Here is an 18342-nt window from a genome sequence, read left to right as displayed (position 1 = left end):
ACTTAACCTCTAAAGCACTGTAATCAAATAAAGGCCAGTCCCAGGTTTGAGGTGCAAGTGCTGATGGTATCGTAGCTCAACTTCATTAAACTAAGAACCATCTCATCAAAACAGTGCTAACGTCCACAAATGTCTCTTGGGTTTTAAGGTGTGTTCATGTATTCATGTATTCTGTTTTTCATAATGTAGCACACACTGGCTGGCCATGAAACTGAAAGTTGTTAAAGGGTTGATTCGGTCAAATTACAGAAGACATTTTCTCTCTAAGCTCTGGCGGTATCTGCAACGTAGATTTTGTTGACTCTTGAAAACGACACAACCTGCAACTAATATGTCTGCCAGTTCCCAGTCCTCCAAGAAACTAGCATGGCAGCTACCATCACTACGATGTTTCCGACTCAGCGGCAAAACCTTTATTGTGGTGATGTTGTGCGCCACATTGTCATGAATACAGATCACTCGTCCTCTGAAGATTCCTGACACCTGTAGTTTGATCAGCAGCACCTGTTGTTTGGCTGCCGACAGATGGGAGAGTGGAGTGGTGAAAAAAACAAAAAAAAAACAGTGAACGAGTCTGTTATCAGGCCTTACCAGGTGAGGGTGGCTGGATCTTGACCTGCTTCCTGCTGTCCCCTCCAGCCACGCTGCTGCCACTGCTGCTGCTGTCTGCCGGCGGCTCTTCTCCCCTCTCCATCTTACACTCATAGGCAAACAGATACTGGATGTACTGCTTCTTCAGCGAGCTGGCGGAGGTGCTGGATGTACCCACGTTCAAGGTGGTGGACAGCTCGCGCCACTTCTTATTCTTGTTTACCTGAGGGTGAGGGTCGGGAGGGGGCAGACAAGACATGAATTAGTCAAATGAGGATCACTGATCACAATGATTGTGCACAACTGTGCTCATGCCCTTTCTTTATTTAGTAATGGATCCCCGTAGCATCAGCCACACACTTGTCATTTTGCCTGGAGTATGGTAGACCACAGCCTGCTGAATTTAATCTAATTAATTCCAAGGCTGTGCACTTAATATTTTTCTACTTACTATATAACCACAGATGTGTAGGTCAATCTTGAGTATTGCACATACTAGAAGCAAAAAAGTACGACATTATACGGCCACAAGTATGTGGACACCCCTGACCACAGCTAATTGGTCCTCAGTTCCAATTAGGGGGAAAACCCATTACTACAACATAAAAAAATATTTCAGACAGAAGTACACTTCCAGTTTTGCAGCAGAGTTTGGGGAAGCTAATTTCCTGTTTGAGCATGACAATGTCTAAGGCATAAAGCAAGGTCTATAAAGAAATGTTTTTACCAGATGTCAGTGTGGATAACATGACTGGCCTGCAGAGTGCCCTGACCTCAAGCCCATTCATCCAACTGAACTGGAACACTGACTGCGAGTCAGGCCTTATTTCCCAACATAAGAGATCGACCTCACTCACCTCACTATTGTGGCTGAATGAGAGCAAAGCTGTGAAGGGTTCCAAGTGTGGAAGCTATTACAGCAGCATAAAAATGCCCATGGCTTTGGAATAAAAAGGTGTAATGTTGTCCACATTCTTTTGGGAATGTAGTGTTTGCCGTTTCCTGTAAATCCTGCTACCGTTAGTATGTAAAGCTTTATACCTTGTACATTTTTATCACACGCGGTTTGACACGTGGAGTCCTCCCAGAACACAAGTATTGTGATATTTTCAGGAATACGGGTTCCCCGAGATTTATTTCATTCTCTTGAGTACATCTCTCAACATTTTACAAGCTCACCATATGCCATGCTGCTTCACTGCACATTGCTGGAGAATATTAAGTAGATGATGCACAAGGGCAGAATCATACAAGTTTCCTGTAGAGGTTCCTGCGCAGTATATTTCTTTGAACTGACCTGTCTGTTATCTCAGTATCTGTACTCCTGTCCAATGGCAGTGAAGTAGAATCTAATCAAACATTTTCTCAACAACATTGAGTGTGTTCCTTAAACGTTACCATGGCGAGGCCTCCAATCTCCCGAACAGCTATGTAGAGCTTCCAGAGGTCCAGTGGCTTCTTGCCCACAGCGGGAAGCTGGGTAACCGGCGAGCCCCTTTCCTCCATGAAGGTCAGGTATCGCTCCACCCAAACCCGCCTCTCCGGCTCCACACCCAGCTCAAACAGCCGCGTGATTCGCTCCCCACTGAGGGAGGAGGAGTTCGGGTTGGCTTTCTGGTGAGAGATGCAGATGGCTTACGGTAAAATAAATGTAAGAAAGTGACCTTTTATACACTACATTCCTGTTATACACACTTTTATCATATATATATATAATGTAAACTATATGTGGTTTTTCCCAAAATTTTCATTCATGTTCTGTGGACACATAATGTACATCACCCTAAAAATGCAAATTTGAGGAATTCCTGCTCAATATATGCTACACATTCTGATATATAGAGTTTATTCTGCCGATTATTTGTCTTTGCTGTATGCTATTGCTGTTTTCTGCTACAACAACTCACTCTACCCATGAGGATCATTAAAGTTTCATCCCATATTTACACATCCTGAAGTAGGCCCTTGGTTGAATGACCAAGCAAAAACAAACACTTCTTTAGAGCACTCTGTTCAGTGTGCAGCCTGTGTTTACTTCAAAGTTCATTCACAGCACATTCGTATCCCTCAAATTCAAATTGGAGGACAAAGTTTAATCTCTCGCAGTCATGTCTGGCTTCAATCCAGGTTCCAATAGACTTCTGTGGTCTAAGAACCAGCTTTTGATCATGTAATTACATAATAATCCTTCAGTCATACATGAATCAATCAAACTAACAGCTTATGAGGACGATATTGTCCATAAAGGGAAGTTCCCATTGTTTCACTGATCGTTAAGTCGCTTGGTTTGGTTTCTGTGTCTCTATGTATTCACGTAATTCCTGTACTTATTCAGTAAATGCACACATCCATCCATCCAATCGTGTTTGAGCTTCTCGTGCTTACAGGACTGGAGGGGGTCTTGAGGGGCCAGGGGGGGCTGCTGATGCTGTCGCTGTCGTCTCCGTGGTACGAGGACAGGCTGGCTGGGCTGGGTGAGAGGGGGGAGGGCACGGGCAGGGCACTGCCTGGCGTGGCTGGCTGGGACACACACTGCTGGGAGCTACTGCTGCTGTTATTGTTGCTGTAGCCGTCCTGTAGCTGGTGAGGAGTGTAGAGAAGAAGAGGACTTTCATTTTCTTTGTAAAAAGGCATCCATCACCCACCTCCTTGCTATCAGTATAGCACAAAAGGTGGAAGTATATATAAAGTATATAAAGTACACAGAGTACTTAAGTATAATTTTGAGTATTTTTCATTTATACTTGTACCTCACTACATTTTAAAGGGGAATATTGTACTTTTTAACGCATATTATTATGTTATAATTATTCATGCATTTGTGGCTGGTCAATTTTTTCCTGTGAAATGTAGTGGATTAGAAGTTTAACGTAGCATAAAATGGAATTACTCATGTAAAGTACAAGCACCTTCAAATGATACTTAAGTGCAGTACTTGCATACATGTACTGAGTTACTTTTTGTCTAAAATAGCCCTATAGCCAAAGTACGGCGAGTGTGTGTGTGAAAGATTTAGCATGTCTTACTGCTATTGTGTCTGCATGCATAAATGCATGCGTTTGCATGCTAGAGATGTAAAATGCATGCAGATCAGTATGATGAGTCTGTGTCTATAAATGTGTGTGCGCTTCACTTTGTGTAAATCACTCCATGTTAGCTCACATTAGTGTGTGAGTCTTGTGTAGGTGTGCATACATTTGTGTGTGTGTATGTGTGTAAAAGAGACTGCGAAAGAGGGAACAACAGCTTGACAAGTGCTTCTGGTCTGTGTACAGAATGCTCATGTCAGCAAAACCGTATCTTTCTCCCTCTCCCTATCTCTCTCTCTTTCTCACTCTCCCTCCCTCTCCTGGCAGACAGATCATCTCTTTTGGGAGCACTCGGGGTCTTTCTGGCTGCTCTGACTGCCTTAAATAATTCAAAAGGCCCTACTATCGCAATCAGCAAAAGAAAAGACAGGGATTTGGAGGGAAAAGACGTGTAGTGGATGTGGTGGAGGCGTGTGAGTCTGTTTGTGCACGCCTGTGTGTGTGTGTATGTGTGTGTGTGAGAGGAGCTGTTAAGCAAAAACAAGGGGAGGGGGTAGAAAAGAGCAAAGAGCAGAGTTCTGTTGTTGCTGTGCTGAGCCAAGCTGAGCTGCAATTGTAGGGCAAAATGAGAAGTCAGCATTGTGTATTGGGACGTGTGTGTGTTTGTGTGTATGTGTGAGGCACTGAGGAAGTACTGTTTAGGAGAAGGATGGTGCATGTGTCTATGAGTGTGTGTGTGTGTGTGCGTGTGTGTGTGTGTGTGTGGACTTGCTGGAGAGGCCAGTGTGTGGCTTCTTGACTTTTTGTAAAATAAAATAAATGAATAAATATGCATGTGTTGTGTGTGTGTGTATACATGCACTGTATTTCTGTGTTGTGTTTGAAAGTGTGTACACGCATGTGTGTGTACTGCAGATGCCCAGCCCTCTCTGTCTCTCTCTCTCTTTTTTGCAGCTCGGGCTGCCAAAACATCAGCAAGAAGAGAGGGCTGGGGGCAAAAAACAAAGCGAGGAAAACATTAGGAATGGTAAATCTTAAACAAATCATTAAATATGGCGAGAAAACAACAGAGAAACAGCCCACTGTGCTGAGGCAGCTTATGCTGATCAGATTTGGTTTGCTTCATTAGGAGAGCAAGATCAAGAAAGAGAGGAAGAGAGGGAATTGCAAAGAAGGATGGCGAGAGGAAAAAGGTCAAGGAGGTACCTTTGGTTTGTGAGGCTCGCTGGCCGGGCCGCTGTCGTCTTTTACGTCCGTTTTCGATTTCCCATCTGGGCTCATCATCCCGTCTCCCGACATTCCCATGGCTCCTTCAACAAGAATGAGGAAACATTAAAAAACATAAAAACATATCGTGAGAGACATGTGTGGGCAGGTAAGCCTTTGTCCTTTGGCCATAAATAGTATGAATATATAAGATAATAAAGCTTTCTCCCAGCCGGTATGCTTTCACCACGATGTAATGAAGATGTTTACTTGCCATGTTTTTGTATTAGAGTCAATTCAATATGATTGAACTCAAATGAACAGTGTCCTCTTTGTTTGTGCTAAAAGCTGCTCGATAATTGTTTGTTTGATGTCACAGACAAAGTCAGACATGTAAAATGGTTTAAATATTATGTTCTTCTTTCTGTGTTCTCAAGGGGCCTCTAAAGTCTGTCCAGCCATTCATCTCCAAGAGAAGATTGTGAAAGAAACTTAAAAAGCATTTTTTTTTTAAAAAAAGCATTAAAAGACTGCTTCTTAAGGAAGATATAGACAGAGAATGAGATACAACTCCATTAAAGCGAGCCGGTGCGCTCTTTCAGCCTTGCTGACTGCACATTCTTAGTGTGGGAGACTATGAATGGGAGAAATCTGAGACGACCTCACGTATTCAAAGTGGCAACAGAACGGGAAGGAGATGTTGGCTGACTTGTTCCTGTTTTCAAAGACATTTGAGTACCTTCACGAAGTTTCTAATTGAAGAAGAGCTGAGGTCCTTAAAGACTGATTTTCATAGTGCCAGCTGCATATTTCTTATTAACAGAAAGAAAGGGTCCTTGAATACGAGGCTCCCCTCTTTATTTTTCCCTTGTGTGCTGCGGCACGGCGGGAAAACTAATGTCTTTTTACCGTGCCCAGGGGCAAACCAGATGAGTTTTGAGGAACCTTGGCGCTCTAATTCGTTTGAAGTTTTCCAAATGTCACGCATTCTGATATTTGCGTTTAAATAAAAGGTGCCTTTCACTTCAGGAGCCACAGAGCCGAGATGCATTTAGCAACAATGCAGTTGGGTGAAGGGCTGAAAGAAAAAGGGATGCACTGCATTAATCTTTGCTCACTGGAGGGCCGGCTCTACAGAAAAAATAAGAGCTCAGAAAGTAACTCTTGAATTCTTAGCCTTTTAGAATCTTTTGCCCCTTTTAGTCCTCCCTCTCTCTATCTGTCTCTGAGCGAGTCCCGAGGTGGTTCTGCTGTACACTCAACATAAAAACACAGGTTCATCTTGAGCGGCTCAGTGTACAGTTGGACATTAACCGTGAGGACTGCGATTTCTCAGTGAACATGGGGTGGTTTGAATCCTGTTATATGTTTGGCTAAGGTCAGAAGCTGCGTGGAAGTATTCAAACCCTGAGACAACAAAGACCCATTACTCTGCTGGTTGGCATTCAGCAAGTATACCTGAAGGCGGCATATTGTAGGCTGGACCTTGTGCGTTGCCCATGGCTGAGCTGTTGTTTCCCGTTGGCTGGCTGTTGGGGACAGTGGTAGCCATGGGGCTCGCCTGGCTCAGGCCGGGGCCTTGGTAGCTGCCCTGCCTACCACAGAAAGAGGAGAATGGCGTTAGTAGAAGCGGTAGGGCTGAATCCAGTTTAGATTCACAAAGTAATGACATGCTGTGGAAGAGATAAGTGGGTCACAGTGAAAGCTGCCGAAGAACAGAAGTCACAAAATTGTACAAAGATGATATTTGTCAGTTCCGTCACTGCCATACCGCTTTATTGTTGCCATAAAAACTGAGCAGCATGTATATCTGAAAGTCACAATGAAAGCACCGTACACAACATATCCCTGATCAAACAAGCCGCTCTTCTGAAAGGTTGAAGATGAGCATGCAGCATCAAAAGAGAAAAACTCCCATCCTCTCTTTGCTCTTCTCCTCTACAAATCCCCCCTCCCCTACCTCTTCCCCTCTCTTCCTCCCTCTCCCACAAGTCATAATTTAACTAATTAAGGTGTGCTTTTGGAGAGGATCATGTTATTTGTTGCCATGGTGACAGCAGAAGTCAATCTCCCTCCCTAAGCCTCCCTTCTCTCTCTCTCTCTCAGGCGGCTCATCACATGGTGTTGCAAGTGACATCAGAGGGGCTTATCTGCAACCTGCTGAATGCTGGCCATCCATGTGTGTGTGTGTGTGTGTGTGTGTGACTGAAGGCAACATCTATCGTTGCATGCCAGGCAGGCCAAAGCCAGTGACATGGGGGCTGAAAGGGAACACCGTGTTTGGAACAATTTGGTCTATCTCCTGCTGTCTCAAGATTATCTCCTGGACAACCATATAAAAGAACACTGGGAGGAAAGGGGGAGAGAGACTGGGAGAAAAACAAACAAACATGTGAGATGAAGAGAGACAGAGGCCTAAACGACTGAACACATAAGAGAGGAAAGGAAGGCGGACTGAGAATTCGGGATGAAACAAAAAGAAAGGAAGACAGTAAAAGGAGAGGTGGGAAGGGCAGACATCTAAGGAAGTGAATGGTAGCAAGGGTGGATTTAAAGGGAGAAAGGATGAAAGGAAAGCAGGAAGGAAGGAAGACATCAGAGAGACAATGTTGGGCAACGGCAGACCACAAGGAGGTGTATTTGGCCCAAAATGCAACAACGTTTTATGTGGACGAAAAGAAACATTCTATCCGGATTTATGTCAGTCAATTCCCTCCTAACTGTCATCTTTCTCTCTTTCACACACTCACACAGACACATAGTGTAATACCTCATGTTGGAACCGATACACATAGCCTAAGAGGAGGGATTGGCTTGGTAAACCTCCCCATAATCTCATCTCACAGATGTAATTAGTCATAGAGCACGGCTGATGATACATATGTAATCCCTCTATGGGGGCCGAGGTGCACAGGGGAGCTCCATGGCAAAGAAACAAGCTCACACCAAATCCACGCTTATCTGGCCCCATTTCCATATAATGGGGGAAATATAGACTCCTTCGTTTGCTGCCTACGTGTTACCTAAAAAGCTTTGTGTGAGTCAAGACACAGAAATAAATGTACCTTTTGATCGTTGCAACTTTCCCCACAAGTGAAAATGTATGCCGCACGCAAACTCCCACAAAAGAGAGCGCTGATAAGCCAGAAAGGCAAAAAAAGTTTGGAAAATGCCAGAGAACCTCATTTATCCATACTGTAAAAATGCCCCTCACCCAGCTTAAGCAATATAAGCAGAAGCTCTCGTGTGAATGGTGAAATACCCAAAACAACAACAACAACAACAGTGGTTGGAGGTTTTCAACTGTGGCACTCTCCCATTATGACTAATTCATGTCATAAAAAAGCCCATTAGAAAGCACTTGATGGAGGCATTGCACAGCGTTTAATCACACTTAATATATGCATGTGCCGCTATCGTAAGGGGGGAGGAAAAAAATAAAAAACGGCACAGTGCATTCATCTTGCTCTCAGGCACCTTGGTGCCGGGGAAAAAAACAAACCCATCCTGTTGCCGCAGAGAGAGAGAGAAAGAGTGAGTGAAGGACGAGAGAGAGGAGGGATAGATGTGGAGGGAGAGGAAGAAAAAAAAGAAGGGAGGTGGAGGGAAAGAGAGAAGCAGGGAGGGAAATTAAGGCAAGAGGAAGCCTGAGTGGTGTGTGTATGTGTCCCTGGTGGACCGATGGGGGGGCGTATCTTCAGCTCAGGGCCCCAGAGCTGGAGGTAATCGCTGTTCCATGAGACTGAGCCGAGGGAACACACGCACGTGCACGCACGCACGCACGCACCCACAGTAAGGAACATGGAAACATCTATACTAACACCATCAGGCCAGTGCACTCTCAGTTTGTTGTTTAGGAGTGGCCTGAGGAGGGAGACAAATAGAAACAGCACAGGGAAACACTCTCTCAGAGTTTTCTGCCTTTTTTTTTTTTTTTTTTTTAGAAAAGTTTGCGTGAGAGTTTTGACACCATAATACAGGGAAGATGTAAGAAAATTCAGCTTTGGGACTCTGGTTTGTTCGGCCTGTCCAGACATCGTTGGGGCAGAAAGGCTATCACCTCTCACAGCTGAAATGCATTAATAGAAACAGACATTGTCGGTTTTTTTACCACTTCAAAGTGACAACTACCATTGTTTTTCTATTCATTCTATCTAAATACTCTACCCTGGCTGTCCTTCACTCTCCCCCTTGTTTTTTTTCCTAATTCTAAAGACACAGACACAGACACACACAGAGACACACACACACACACACACATACACACACACAGAGCCATCTCTCTCTTTTTGCTATTCAGTCCACATGTGTGAAGGGCATCGGAGAAGGCCACTTTCGCACTGTGGGCAGAGTGTGTGTGCGTGTGTGTGTGTGTGTGACAGTGTGTGTTTGAGCGTGTCCTTGTGTTCATGCGCGGGGTGGGCGCTGTTGCCAAGGGGATGCCATGGTTACGAGGTGCCAGCCAACCAGCTGACGGTGTGTCTCTCTAGAAGTGGCAGCGCCTTTGTCCTTCATTCGTGGTGACAGGCCGCGCTGATGCCTCCCAGCGCTGCTAACTGGACGAGACAGCAGAAGCGCTGGGACTGCAGGAGTGTGTGTGATGGCTGAGCGTCCCTCGCTATCGATCCCTTGGCATTGTGTGTGTGTGTGTGTGTGTGTGTGTAAGAGTGTGAAGAAGAAAGTGAGAGAAAAAAGAGCCAGAGAGAGGCTGCTGGATGGAAGGATGGAGTGGATCGGCTGGAGGCCATGAATTATATATGGACCCAATCTGTTCTCAGGGCAGCTTGGGCTCATAGCTCCTCCAAACTCCTGACTCAACTCACCACGCACACACACAAAATTGTACACAGGAGGGGGGGGAGAATAGCCCCCCCACACAAAAAATAAAAGGACAGCTTTTAACATATTTAATCCAGAGAAAAGCTACTCTTCCCTTCTCCCTCCCCTCCTTCCCAAACATCAAACAGCTCAGGATGGATGGAGAAGAAGCCATTTATTTTGCCCATCTAATGAAAGCAGAGCGCTGCGCAACACTGCCAAGACTGCGAGCGACAAAGCACCACAGGCAGCATCACTCGTTCTTGACATTCAAGCGTTGCTCTTATTTATTTAGCAAATTTACTTACTAAGGAGGTCAGAAATGAATTATTTGGCGAGGATTTGCCTTGGAGCACTCTCCTCTCCTCTTCCCTCTTCCAACATTTTTCTCCCTTCAATTTCCCTTTGATTTACGGCTCTTTTTTTTTTTTCCCGAGCTTTGCTCTTCTTCTACTAAGTGCTTATTTTTTCGACAGAGCCCGTTCCTATAGCTCCAGGAACTTTTTGCGGAGTGTCGCAGGCAGCGCTGGAAAGTCATTTGAAAAGCCAATTCTGTCCTCAGAAGCTGCTGCCAAGACAAGCTTATACCTTTTAATACTTTCAGTTCTCTTCTCTTTTCCAAAAATAATTCCCGTAACATCAATCCACAGCCTCTTAAAAAAAATGCTGTACCGCACCTTTCTTCCAAACAAACGTGTACCTCCTCCACACTGACAGGCTTGACACCGTCCGTGCTATTTGAACATGACATGTCAGACTTTTTACGCTCATCATACTGACAACTGGCAGCCTAGAACGCCCAAAGAGTCAACTTTTCATAAAACTGATGCCATTTTCCCTCAAATGTAATTTCAAGAAAGACCATCATCTGTTTCCGAAATTAGGAATTAACCTAGATTAAAAAAATTCGGCAAGATTTTCTGACTTTGTCGTTAAAATAAAAGACGTATTTCACAGCTCACGTTAACTTTTAGTAGAGCAACAGGGTGCCCAAAACTCTCTAGGCCAACACTGTTTCTCCTAAACCACAGATCCAACTGATTAACCAATAATCCAGTCGAAAAACCCACTTTTGACACACTTTCTGAAGATTTAATCACGACCCACGCCTGCAGCAATGGGAGACCAAAAGTGGCCCTCCTCTGCTCATTTGGCATTCTTTTCACTCAGCGTAATGAAGCTGGAGTGTGTCTACTAGTGTGTGAGGGTGTGTGTGTGAGTCAGGGTTGGATGGAGATTGGGGATGAGAGGTGGAGATGGAGAGGGATTATTGGTGGAGACTTAATAAAGGGATGTGTTCAAGAAAATGAAGAAAAGAAGAGACCAGCCAATGACATCGGTGCTAACTAGCCCCTGATTTGGAAGGTTGGGAGCGGGCGGCTGTGGCAGTTCACTCAGGTTTGGTGCATCAAAGAGTGAAACTAGACATGTGCTACGACTAACAACTTGTTTCTCAAACAGAGAAGAACTAGGGCTGAATGTTTCAGAATGTTGCACTGAGATCTGGAGAGCAAACGGGGAACTGGAGCCTTTAACTGCAGGTTTTCGGAGGCCAATTTTCTCCTGATCTCCCTCAGATGTTATAAAGTGGGATCTGAGGAAGAAAAACATAACAAGGCTGTGCTGGAGACAGCGGAGAACAAAAAGCAAATTGGGAGGAAGAAAGACTGAGGGAGATAAAACAGTCTGGGTAGGATAACAGAGCTGCATGGAGACAGAGAGGGCGATACAGTTGGGAGAGTTGGTAAAAAGAGTGAAACAGGTGGGAGGAGAGAGAACAGATGCAGACGGGGAGGGATGAAAGAGGTAGAATGAGTGACAGCAGACAGGAACAACTCTGAGGGCAGCACAGAAACTGGAGTATTCTCCAAAAATGTCCATCTTAACAACCAGTTAGGTTCTGTTTTTGTTTAAAATCAGTCAAAACAACTGTCTGCCAGAAGACTAATTCCTAATTGTAGGAAGAAGAAAAAAATCTATATTCCGAATAAAGAAGACGTATAGCAAAATGACAAATGATTCAGATTTGTGAACACTGATATGCTTTGAAAACAAATAGTCTCACCTAGTTGGCAGATTGTTTTTACACCAGGCAGCTAGTTTATGCAAGTCTTTTGTTGTTGTAAAAATCAACCGTCTGAATGTTTTTTTCCTTAACTGCAATGGAAGCAATGTTTGTTTTGAATAAACACATTTGGACGTTAGCGTGAGCATGTGCAGCAACAGCCAATGTAGCTGAGCAGAGAGGGAAAAGACAGATTTCCAAAGGAAAATCAAAAGAAAAAGCCGCCATTGTGCTGGACTTTTTGCTTCAAATATGACCGTTGCAATGCAGTAAAACACACACAAAAAAAACACCCAATAATGACAGCAAGGTGCCAAAGATGAAGATAGCACACCGAACAAAGACAAGAAACCCAGGGATGTTTTCACAGTCGACAGCGAATCAAAATGGATCACTGAGAGTAGAAATACATGAAGACACAAAACACTCTTTTGAGACAGATATGTAAAGAAACAGCACAGGAGAGAGAGAGCCCTCTCCTCCAGCAGCGCCACAGCCAGCGACGCCTCTCCGGTGTCTCGGTGAATGTGAGGAGAGACTGACAGTCAGTCTGATTGGTCCCAGCAGTGGGGATCATGTCATGCCACTTCTTATTGACAGCCCAGCCATCCCTTAATGGCTGGGCCAGCATTTGCATTGCTGTGTGTGTGTGTGTGTGTGTGTGTGTGTGTGCACTGGGCCCCCCTGATGCACGTAATTAATCACACATACTGTCAGCTACATCGCAAAATGCCAACGCAGTGCACACGACAATCTGAAGCTCAGTGAGTGTGTCTGTGTGTGTGTCCATGCATCATACTGTCTGTGCTCACTCGTTGTTGCCATTAGAGTGACTAAGACGTGCTGATGATGATAATGATGACTACAGTGATGATGCTGAAGGTGATGATGGCAATTACAATGATGACTCCTCTTGATTTGCTCCGAGAGGGAGCTCGTGAGAAATATCACCATGATCCCTTTCAGTTCTCTTTAGCCTGAAAGAGGTCCCTTCAGTTTAGTCACACGACATACAAACACATACAGACGGTATATAAGGCGTGCACATACATGTGTTGTGAGGGTGGTGGACCTACCTATAGTGCTGTGAATGTGAGGGTGGTGGGATGGGTGGATGGTGAGGTCTGAGTGGAGGGGAAGGTGGTGGACGGGCAGAGGCGGGTTGGGGTGAGGGCCAGTGGGTGGAGGTGTGTCGGGGTGGCTGCATCTGGACTGGGGACCTCGCATATGGAGGCCGCCTGTAGATCGGCGTCAACGGACCCCCCCGACAAAAAGAGACACTTCACTTGAAATATCATTACAAACTCACATGTCTCCAGTCTGCCTCATGCACCATCAGAAATGGGAACGAACATTGACAAATGTTAATGAGCCACCTCGGCCTGGAGATCGCTAACGTGAGGCGAAACCCGCACCGATTGGAGGAAGCGCATAAATCCCCCCCTTCCTCTCAGAAGACGGCCATGTTTCCACAAGTTCCCCCGGCAGGGTTCAGGAAAAGTTTACTGCCCACACATTCCCACAACAGCCCTGGTCTCCGACGCTACCAACACTCATATATTCACAGCTCCAGCCCTGACGGAAAAATAATATCCCTTAACTCATATAGCCTACCATTATAGCATCAAAGTGCTTTGTATTTGTGATAAGGTGCTTGGTGTCACCTCTGTCTCTGGTGTTTTCACAGTTAAACCTAAGGTTTGCTTTTTCCTCTTTTATGTTTTGACAGTGCAGTATTCAACCCATACAGTCTGCTCACAGACCAATATCTCTCCTTCTGCAACAAATGGCACTTGGTGTATAGTGCCAGCTATCAAAATGTCAGGCACTTTATGAGATGTGTGAAAATAGGGATAGCTCCGCAAATGGCTCATAGAAGCGTGGAGCCCCTGAGAACGACTCTTGCCTTCACATCTGAAAAGACTGTTGTGGCGCAGAAACTCTCTGTGGTGCTTTTCAGCACACCTCCCCACAGATGACCCTGATGTGAGATAGAGGAGCTTGCCGGCATTGCACTATTTCCAGGTGAAATATAATAAGGCTTAGTCCCACAAAGGAGTTTAGGCCATTTCTGTTTGAATGGCGCCGTAATATAATATTTACACAATAATCTCCTTTTTCAAGATCACTTTAGGACAATTATGGCACAGGAGCAGCAGCAATGAATTATATGCAAATACACACACACATTTGTATATATGCTATCTATATACAAACTTAGGTGAGAAAAGCAAAAAATAAACACGATTTACTAAAGGCATTAGAGCTGAGTCCATGCTGTGCTCTCTCACCTGTTGTGTGTTGAGTTGGCAGATCCGGGCATGGCAGCTGCTGCTGCCTCCTGGGCCTTGCGGTTAGAATTACCCAAAGAAGGAGGGCCCATCCCGGGCCCAGCTGGCTGGGGCATGCTGGGGGAGCTGGGAGCCATGGGCGGGTACGCCCTGTTCTGGCTGCCCGGGCCGTGGCTGCGCCCTACAGGTATGGGCTGGCCGGGCCCCTGGCCGTGCATGGGGCTGCTTGCGTTCATCCCCAGACTGTTGGTCATGCCGGGGCCGGGGCCGCTGTAGCTGGTGCTGGCGGGCCCACCATAGTTGGAGGGCCGAGGATAGTTGCCTGGAATAAGACAACATGGGAATGAGCCTAAAATCATTGAAAATGTAGGTATTACACAGACTATGTCATTTAAAACGTAAAACATGACTGGTGGTCACTTGAGACTTTCAACATCTCACTTGAATTTGATAGATTGCCTACGAGAATGACACAAAATGGCTGCTGTGAAATACTGCAGTCTTAGAAGGGTGCTATGAATCACTTCATTTGAGGGAAATGGAGTTCATCAAGCGCTTGTCAGCTGTTACCGTTATACCTGCAACAGTGACACACACAACAATTCCATCCCTCAAGAAAATAATCTTGTGACAGACGTGGAACGTAAAGAGCAAAACTAAATTCTGATTCATAAGCTCTTTAACCTCCTGAGGAGGCCGTAAAAACTATATGGTGGTGGGGTGTGCCGACATTTTTCACAGCTGCAGGTTTGCTGGATGGCCATGGGAACAATTGTCAATCTTAAGGCTGACTTTGTGAAACACTTGAAAGGAGCTCTAATCTGCAGTAAATGCTTTCTTGCTGCCCTGGAGGGACACATGGCCACGATGCCAGAAGCTTTCCTAAGGCACACTCAAACCTCTCCATTCTGGCTCTAAGAGCAAAGCTCGACTCCAACGCCAGCTGCAGTAAGAGCTGAGAGAGAATCACCATGCTGTCAAAGACCACATGTACACACATTTAGGCCCACTAAAACACACCTACTGCACATGTAAAGGCAGTGCAGCCCCACACACAGAGCACATCGCATTGTATTCCCTCTGCAGGCGCTGGGCCTTTTGACTGTGAGATTCCCTCCCTGGGACAAATCCCCCCCCAAAGATAGAAAGGAAAATGTGGCATCCTCTGTTGTCGAGGGGGCTATTTATTTTGATTTGATTAAGGGTGCTTTAGTTGGGCCTCACTGCTTAATCCTCTGTGAATATGTCTGGAAAAGGGGATCAAGTCCCTTTAAAACCTGAAGGCTTTTCTGCACGCTCAGACGAGGGAAAGTTGAATGACAATATTCCACAAGAGGTGGGGGGGGGGGGGGGGCGCGTCTAAGAAAATGGAAATGGCTTCTCAGTGTCCTCGAGCTGCTTCAGTGAAGACACTTTCCACATGACATAAGCCTGCAAGTCCAACAGTGGGAGGGAGCGAGAGGAAGCAGCAGAGGGTGGGGGGGAAACAATACAGACAGAAGTTAGCGGGAAAGAACTCATGCCCCCCCCCCCCAAGATAGGATTTATATTGAATCAAAATAAAAGTCTTTCCCATAAACGTCAGCAGCTTCGGTTGAATTTGTCCAGAAATTGTGATGAAATCTACTGTGGGAGATGGGAAAAGAAGAAGAGGATTATTTCTGGGCAGGCTTTGGTGAGTCGGTGAGCTGAGTACGGCTGACACCTGTCAAGGGTTTTGGGGCTATAATAGGGAAGCGTTCAGGAAGAAAGGATGTCTGCTAACGAACACAGGAGGATACGTATGGTGCAAAGTACATGTGTGTATGTGTGTGTGTCCATCTGTGTGAACGCATATATAATACTGCTGAGACCTTGCAACCAGTGAAAGACACATTTCCATGTTTCTTCCTCTCACAAGCGACCGCCTACAACGCTGTGGAAAGAATCCTGGGAACGGTGTCCTGCAGCTTCCTTCCTCTCGGCTCAGTTTGCTACAGATGAACAAGGCCGCAGTCAGCGACCTCTCTCAGCCCTTTTTGGACAGCTGTTGAGCCCCATGTCATGGCCGCCTGCCATACATTCTCAATAGCCTGGGCGGACACTGTGGTTTTTTTTGGCCCTTGTGACAGACGGAGGCTTCAGCACACCTCCCAGGGAGTGGTTTAGAACAAGAAGTCCCACTTGGACAATCTGCATTCTTTTCCCCAATTCGGCGGACGAGCTAAAAGCCCCAAAGATGGGAGTTACTGGAAGTTTCCATGAGAATGTATTCGACTTTAGGAGGAGGGAGGGGTGTGAGATCATGCCAAGCCAAATCTAACTGAAGAGGTTTGTATGCTACATCGAGAGAACTTATCAGCCGTGATGTACTACCGTTCCAAATGTTGTGGGCTACGTTTCCCTCGGCTGACAAAGGAAAGACAGAGTGGCTGTGGGACTGGGTTAATGTTAAGCTTTCCTGTGAGAGTCCTGCTCCGATCTGACAAAATGATTCACTTCCTGAAGGGTTGGTGCCGCACCAAAGTGCTTCTTCAAGGACAGACAGTGTACTAACCCACTTTTTAAAATGAGTGAGCGCTCAACCCTGAAATTCTAAGTGTTTTCATAAGAGTCATTTATGCTTTCTAAAGGCTTTGGAGGTGCCATTCAGATTTCATCAGACGAGAAAATTGGATCATTGCGGAGGCAAATGACAAAAAACAGATAGCACAGAATATATTTATCTACAATCACAACAAATATAATGTAACATAAATTGACAAAATCGCTAGTATTATTGTAAACCTAGTCCATGACTAAATTGACACCCTATGGTGTTAAATTCATAGAACTGAAAATATGTAGTAGCTGCATTTTTCTTAAAAACACAAATAATCTTGTCTGTAAAAGACAATATGGAAGTCATGGGAGTTTTGCATAGAACCAGATAGAAGTCATCAAGTTTCTGCAGGGCAAGAGTCAGAGTAGTTCCGTTTTTTAATGTCCCTCCTAACTTTGAACTTCAAGTTAACTTCTGATAGGAAGTGAATACAAAAGTGTGTCTTTTTTTAGCCATAACCCTTCATATAGAGTATTATGAGTTGTGGGCAGTTGGTGGCTTCTTTAAGAAAACAAAAACACAATCTTAAGTGCTCAGAAATCCCACTTCCTCTTGCTCAAACAGGCCAGGAGAAAGATATTTTCAGTGTTAGCTTATAACTCATATTACTCTGGAAACCAATCAAGGAGGGACAAGAGGAAAAGAGGACAAGGAGGACGTCATTCCTTTTTTTGTCCCTTCTCACGTCCTTGTGGCTCAGTCTCGGTTTCCTGCCTGCTTCTCGAGCACTTGGTGCCTTCGGGGAGTCTTGCTGGTATTTATAGCATGGTGGAGGGGAGGAGAAAGAGAGCTCATGGTGCTTCGTTCACAATTACATGGAAATTCCCGGCACAGTCACGCCTTCGGTGGACGCTATATCCTGCGCCGGGTTTAATCCTTGCAGTCCTGCGGGAGAGCTGGAGTGTGACCAAGCAGATTACCGTCTACTGCTTCCTCAGCAGACTGGACCGTCCAATGCTAACAGCCGAGGCAGTCATTCTCCCGGCTACAGTGGAGTAAGGTATGATGGTGCGCCAGCGAGCCCTCCGGATCTGTGAACTCCATCAATAAGGAGTGAAACGCAGATTACATGGCTGCATGCTTGAGCTGCCAAGGACAGCAGCAGGTCAGGCTGTCCGTGTCCACATGTGGATGAACACAAATAAAATAAATAAATAACAGCATTTGGTAGTGGTTGCCGATGTGGTAGTGGTTGGAGGAAGACGAATTTGGTTGGGGAGAGAAATGCAGTGTGTTGACAAGAATAAGACACCCTGGTACTCATTTCAGTATGGTTGCTATGGTAGACCGTCTCCTCTATTTTTCCCTTGTGATGCAAATTAAAGTGTCATTCAGTATTGTTCAGTAACAACAACATTATTTTACAGAAAACCTAATTCTAACTGTTTCTCTTGCAGTACACATGTATGACTTGCTGGGATGGATAGTTTTGTTGCGCCGTCTTCTCTTGCCTGAGGCTCCCACGTCCTCTCCCAGCCACCTCAGCACCTTCCCCGGCAGGGCGTCTGAGCCTAAGCAGGGATGGGGTGCGCCTTGGGGCCGCCGAGCTCCACACACTGTCAATTTCCTCCGAAAAACTCCACTCCCTCCCCCAGGCGCTGGCTTTTTTGGCTGAATTACACCGCCGCTCCAGGAAGGCACTAAGGCTTAAAAGTGCTGTCTGAGGCATGGTCATTACCAGCGAGTGCTTAACCCCTCAAGGGGGGGGGGGGGGGGGGGGTCGGAGGAAATTGACAGTGTGTGGAGCTCGGCGGCCCCAAG

The 18342-nt window shown here is 45.6% G+C and overlaps 1 protein-coding gene across 4 annotated transcripts in view; it reads right to left on the bottom strand.

Moving 5' to 3' along the window:
- The window catches only part of arid1b (AT-rich interactive domain 1B), a 155158-nt gene that overhangs the window by 10711 nt on the left and 126105 nt on the right, over positions 1-18342 (bottom strand). For 3 of the 4 annotated variants that reach the window (XM_031847226.1, XM_031847227.1, XM_031847228.1), the window contains exons 8-14: positions 14001-14322; positions 12786-12947; positions 6285-6421; positions 4827-4930; positions 2977-3171; positions 1990-2205; positions 592-814 (exon numbers count right to left, since the gene is read on the bottom strand). In XM_031847226.1, coding sequence (XP_031703086.1) covers positions 592-814; positions 1990-2205; positions 2977-3171; positions 4827-4930; positions 6285-6421; positions 12786-12947; positions 14001-14322 — 1359 coding nt within the window. The remainder of the gene's footprint in view (positions 1-591; positions 815-1989; positions 2206-2976; positions 3172-4826; positions 4931-6284; positions 6422-12785; positions 12948-14000; positions 14323-18342) is intronic. The other variant, XM_031847229.1, reaches the window with a different exon arrangement.

Source organism: Anarrhichthys ocellatus, unplaced genomic scaffold, assembly GCF_004355925.1.
Source record: "Anarrhichthys ocellatus isolate YVR2014 unplaced genomic scaffold, GSC_Weel_1.0 scaffold7, whole genome shotgun sequence".
Classification (NCBI taxonomy): Eukaryota; Metazoa; Chordata; class Actinopteri; order Perciformes; family Anarhichadidae; genus Anarrhichthys; species Anarrhichthys ocellatus.
Note: the sequence above shows the minus strand (reverse complement) of the source record. Positions and strands in the feature narration are given on the sequence as shown.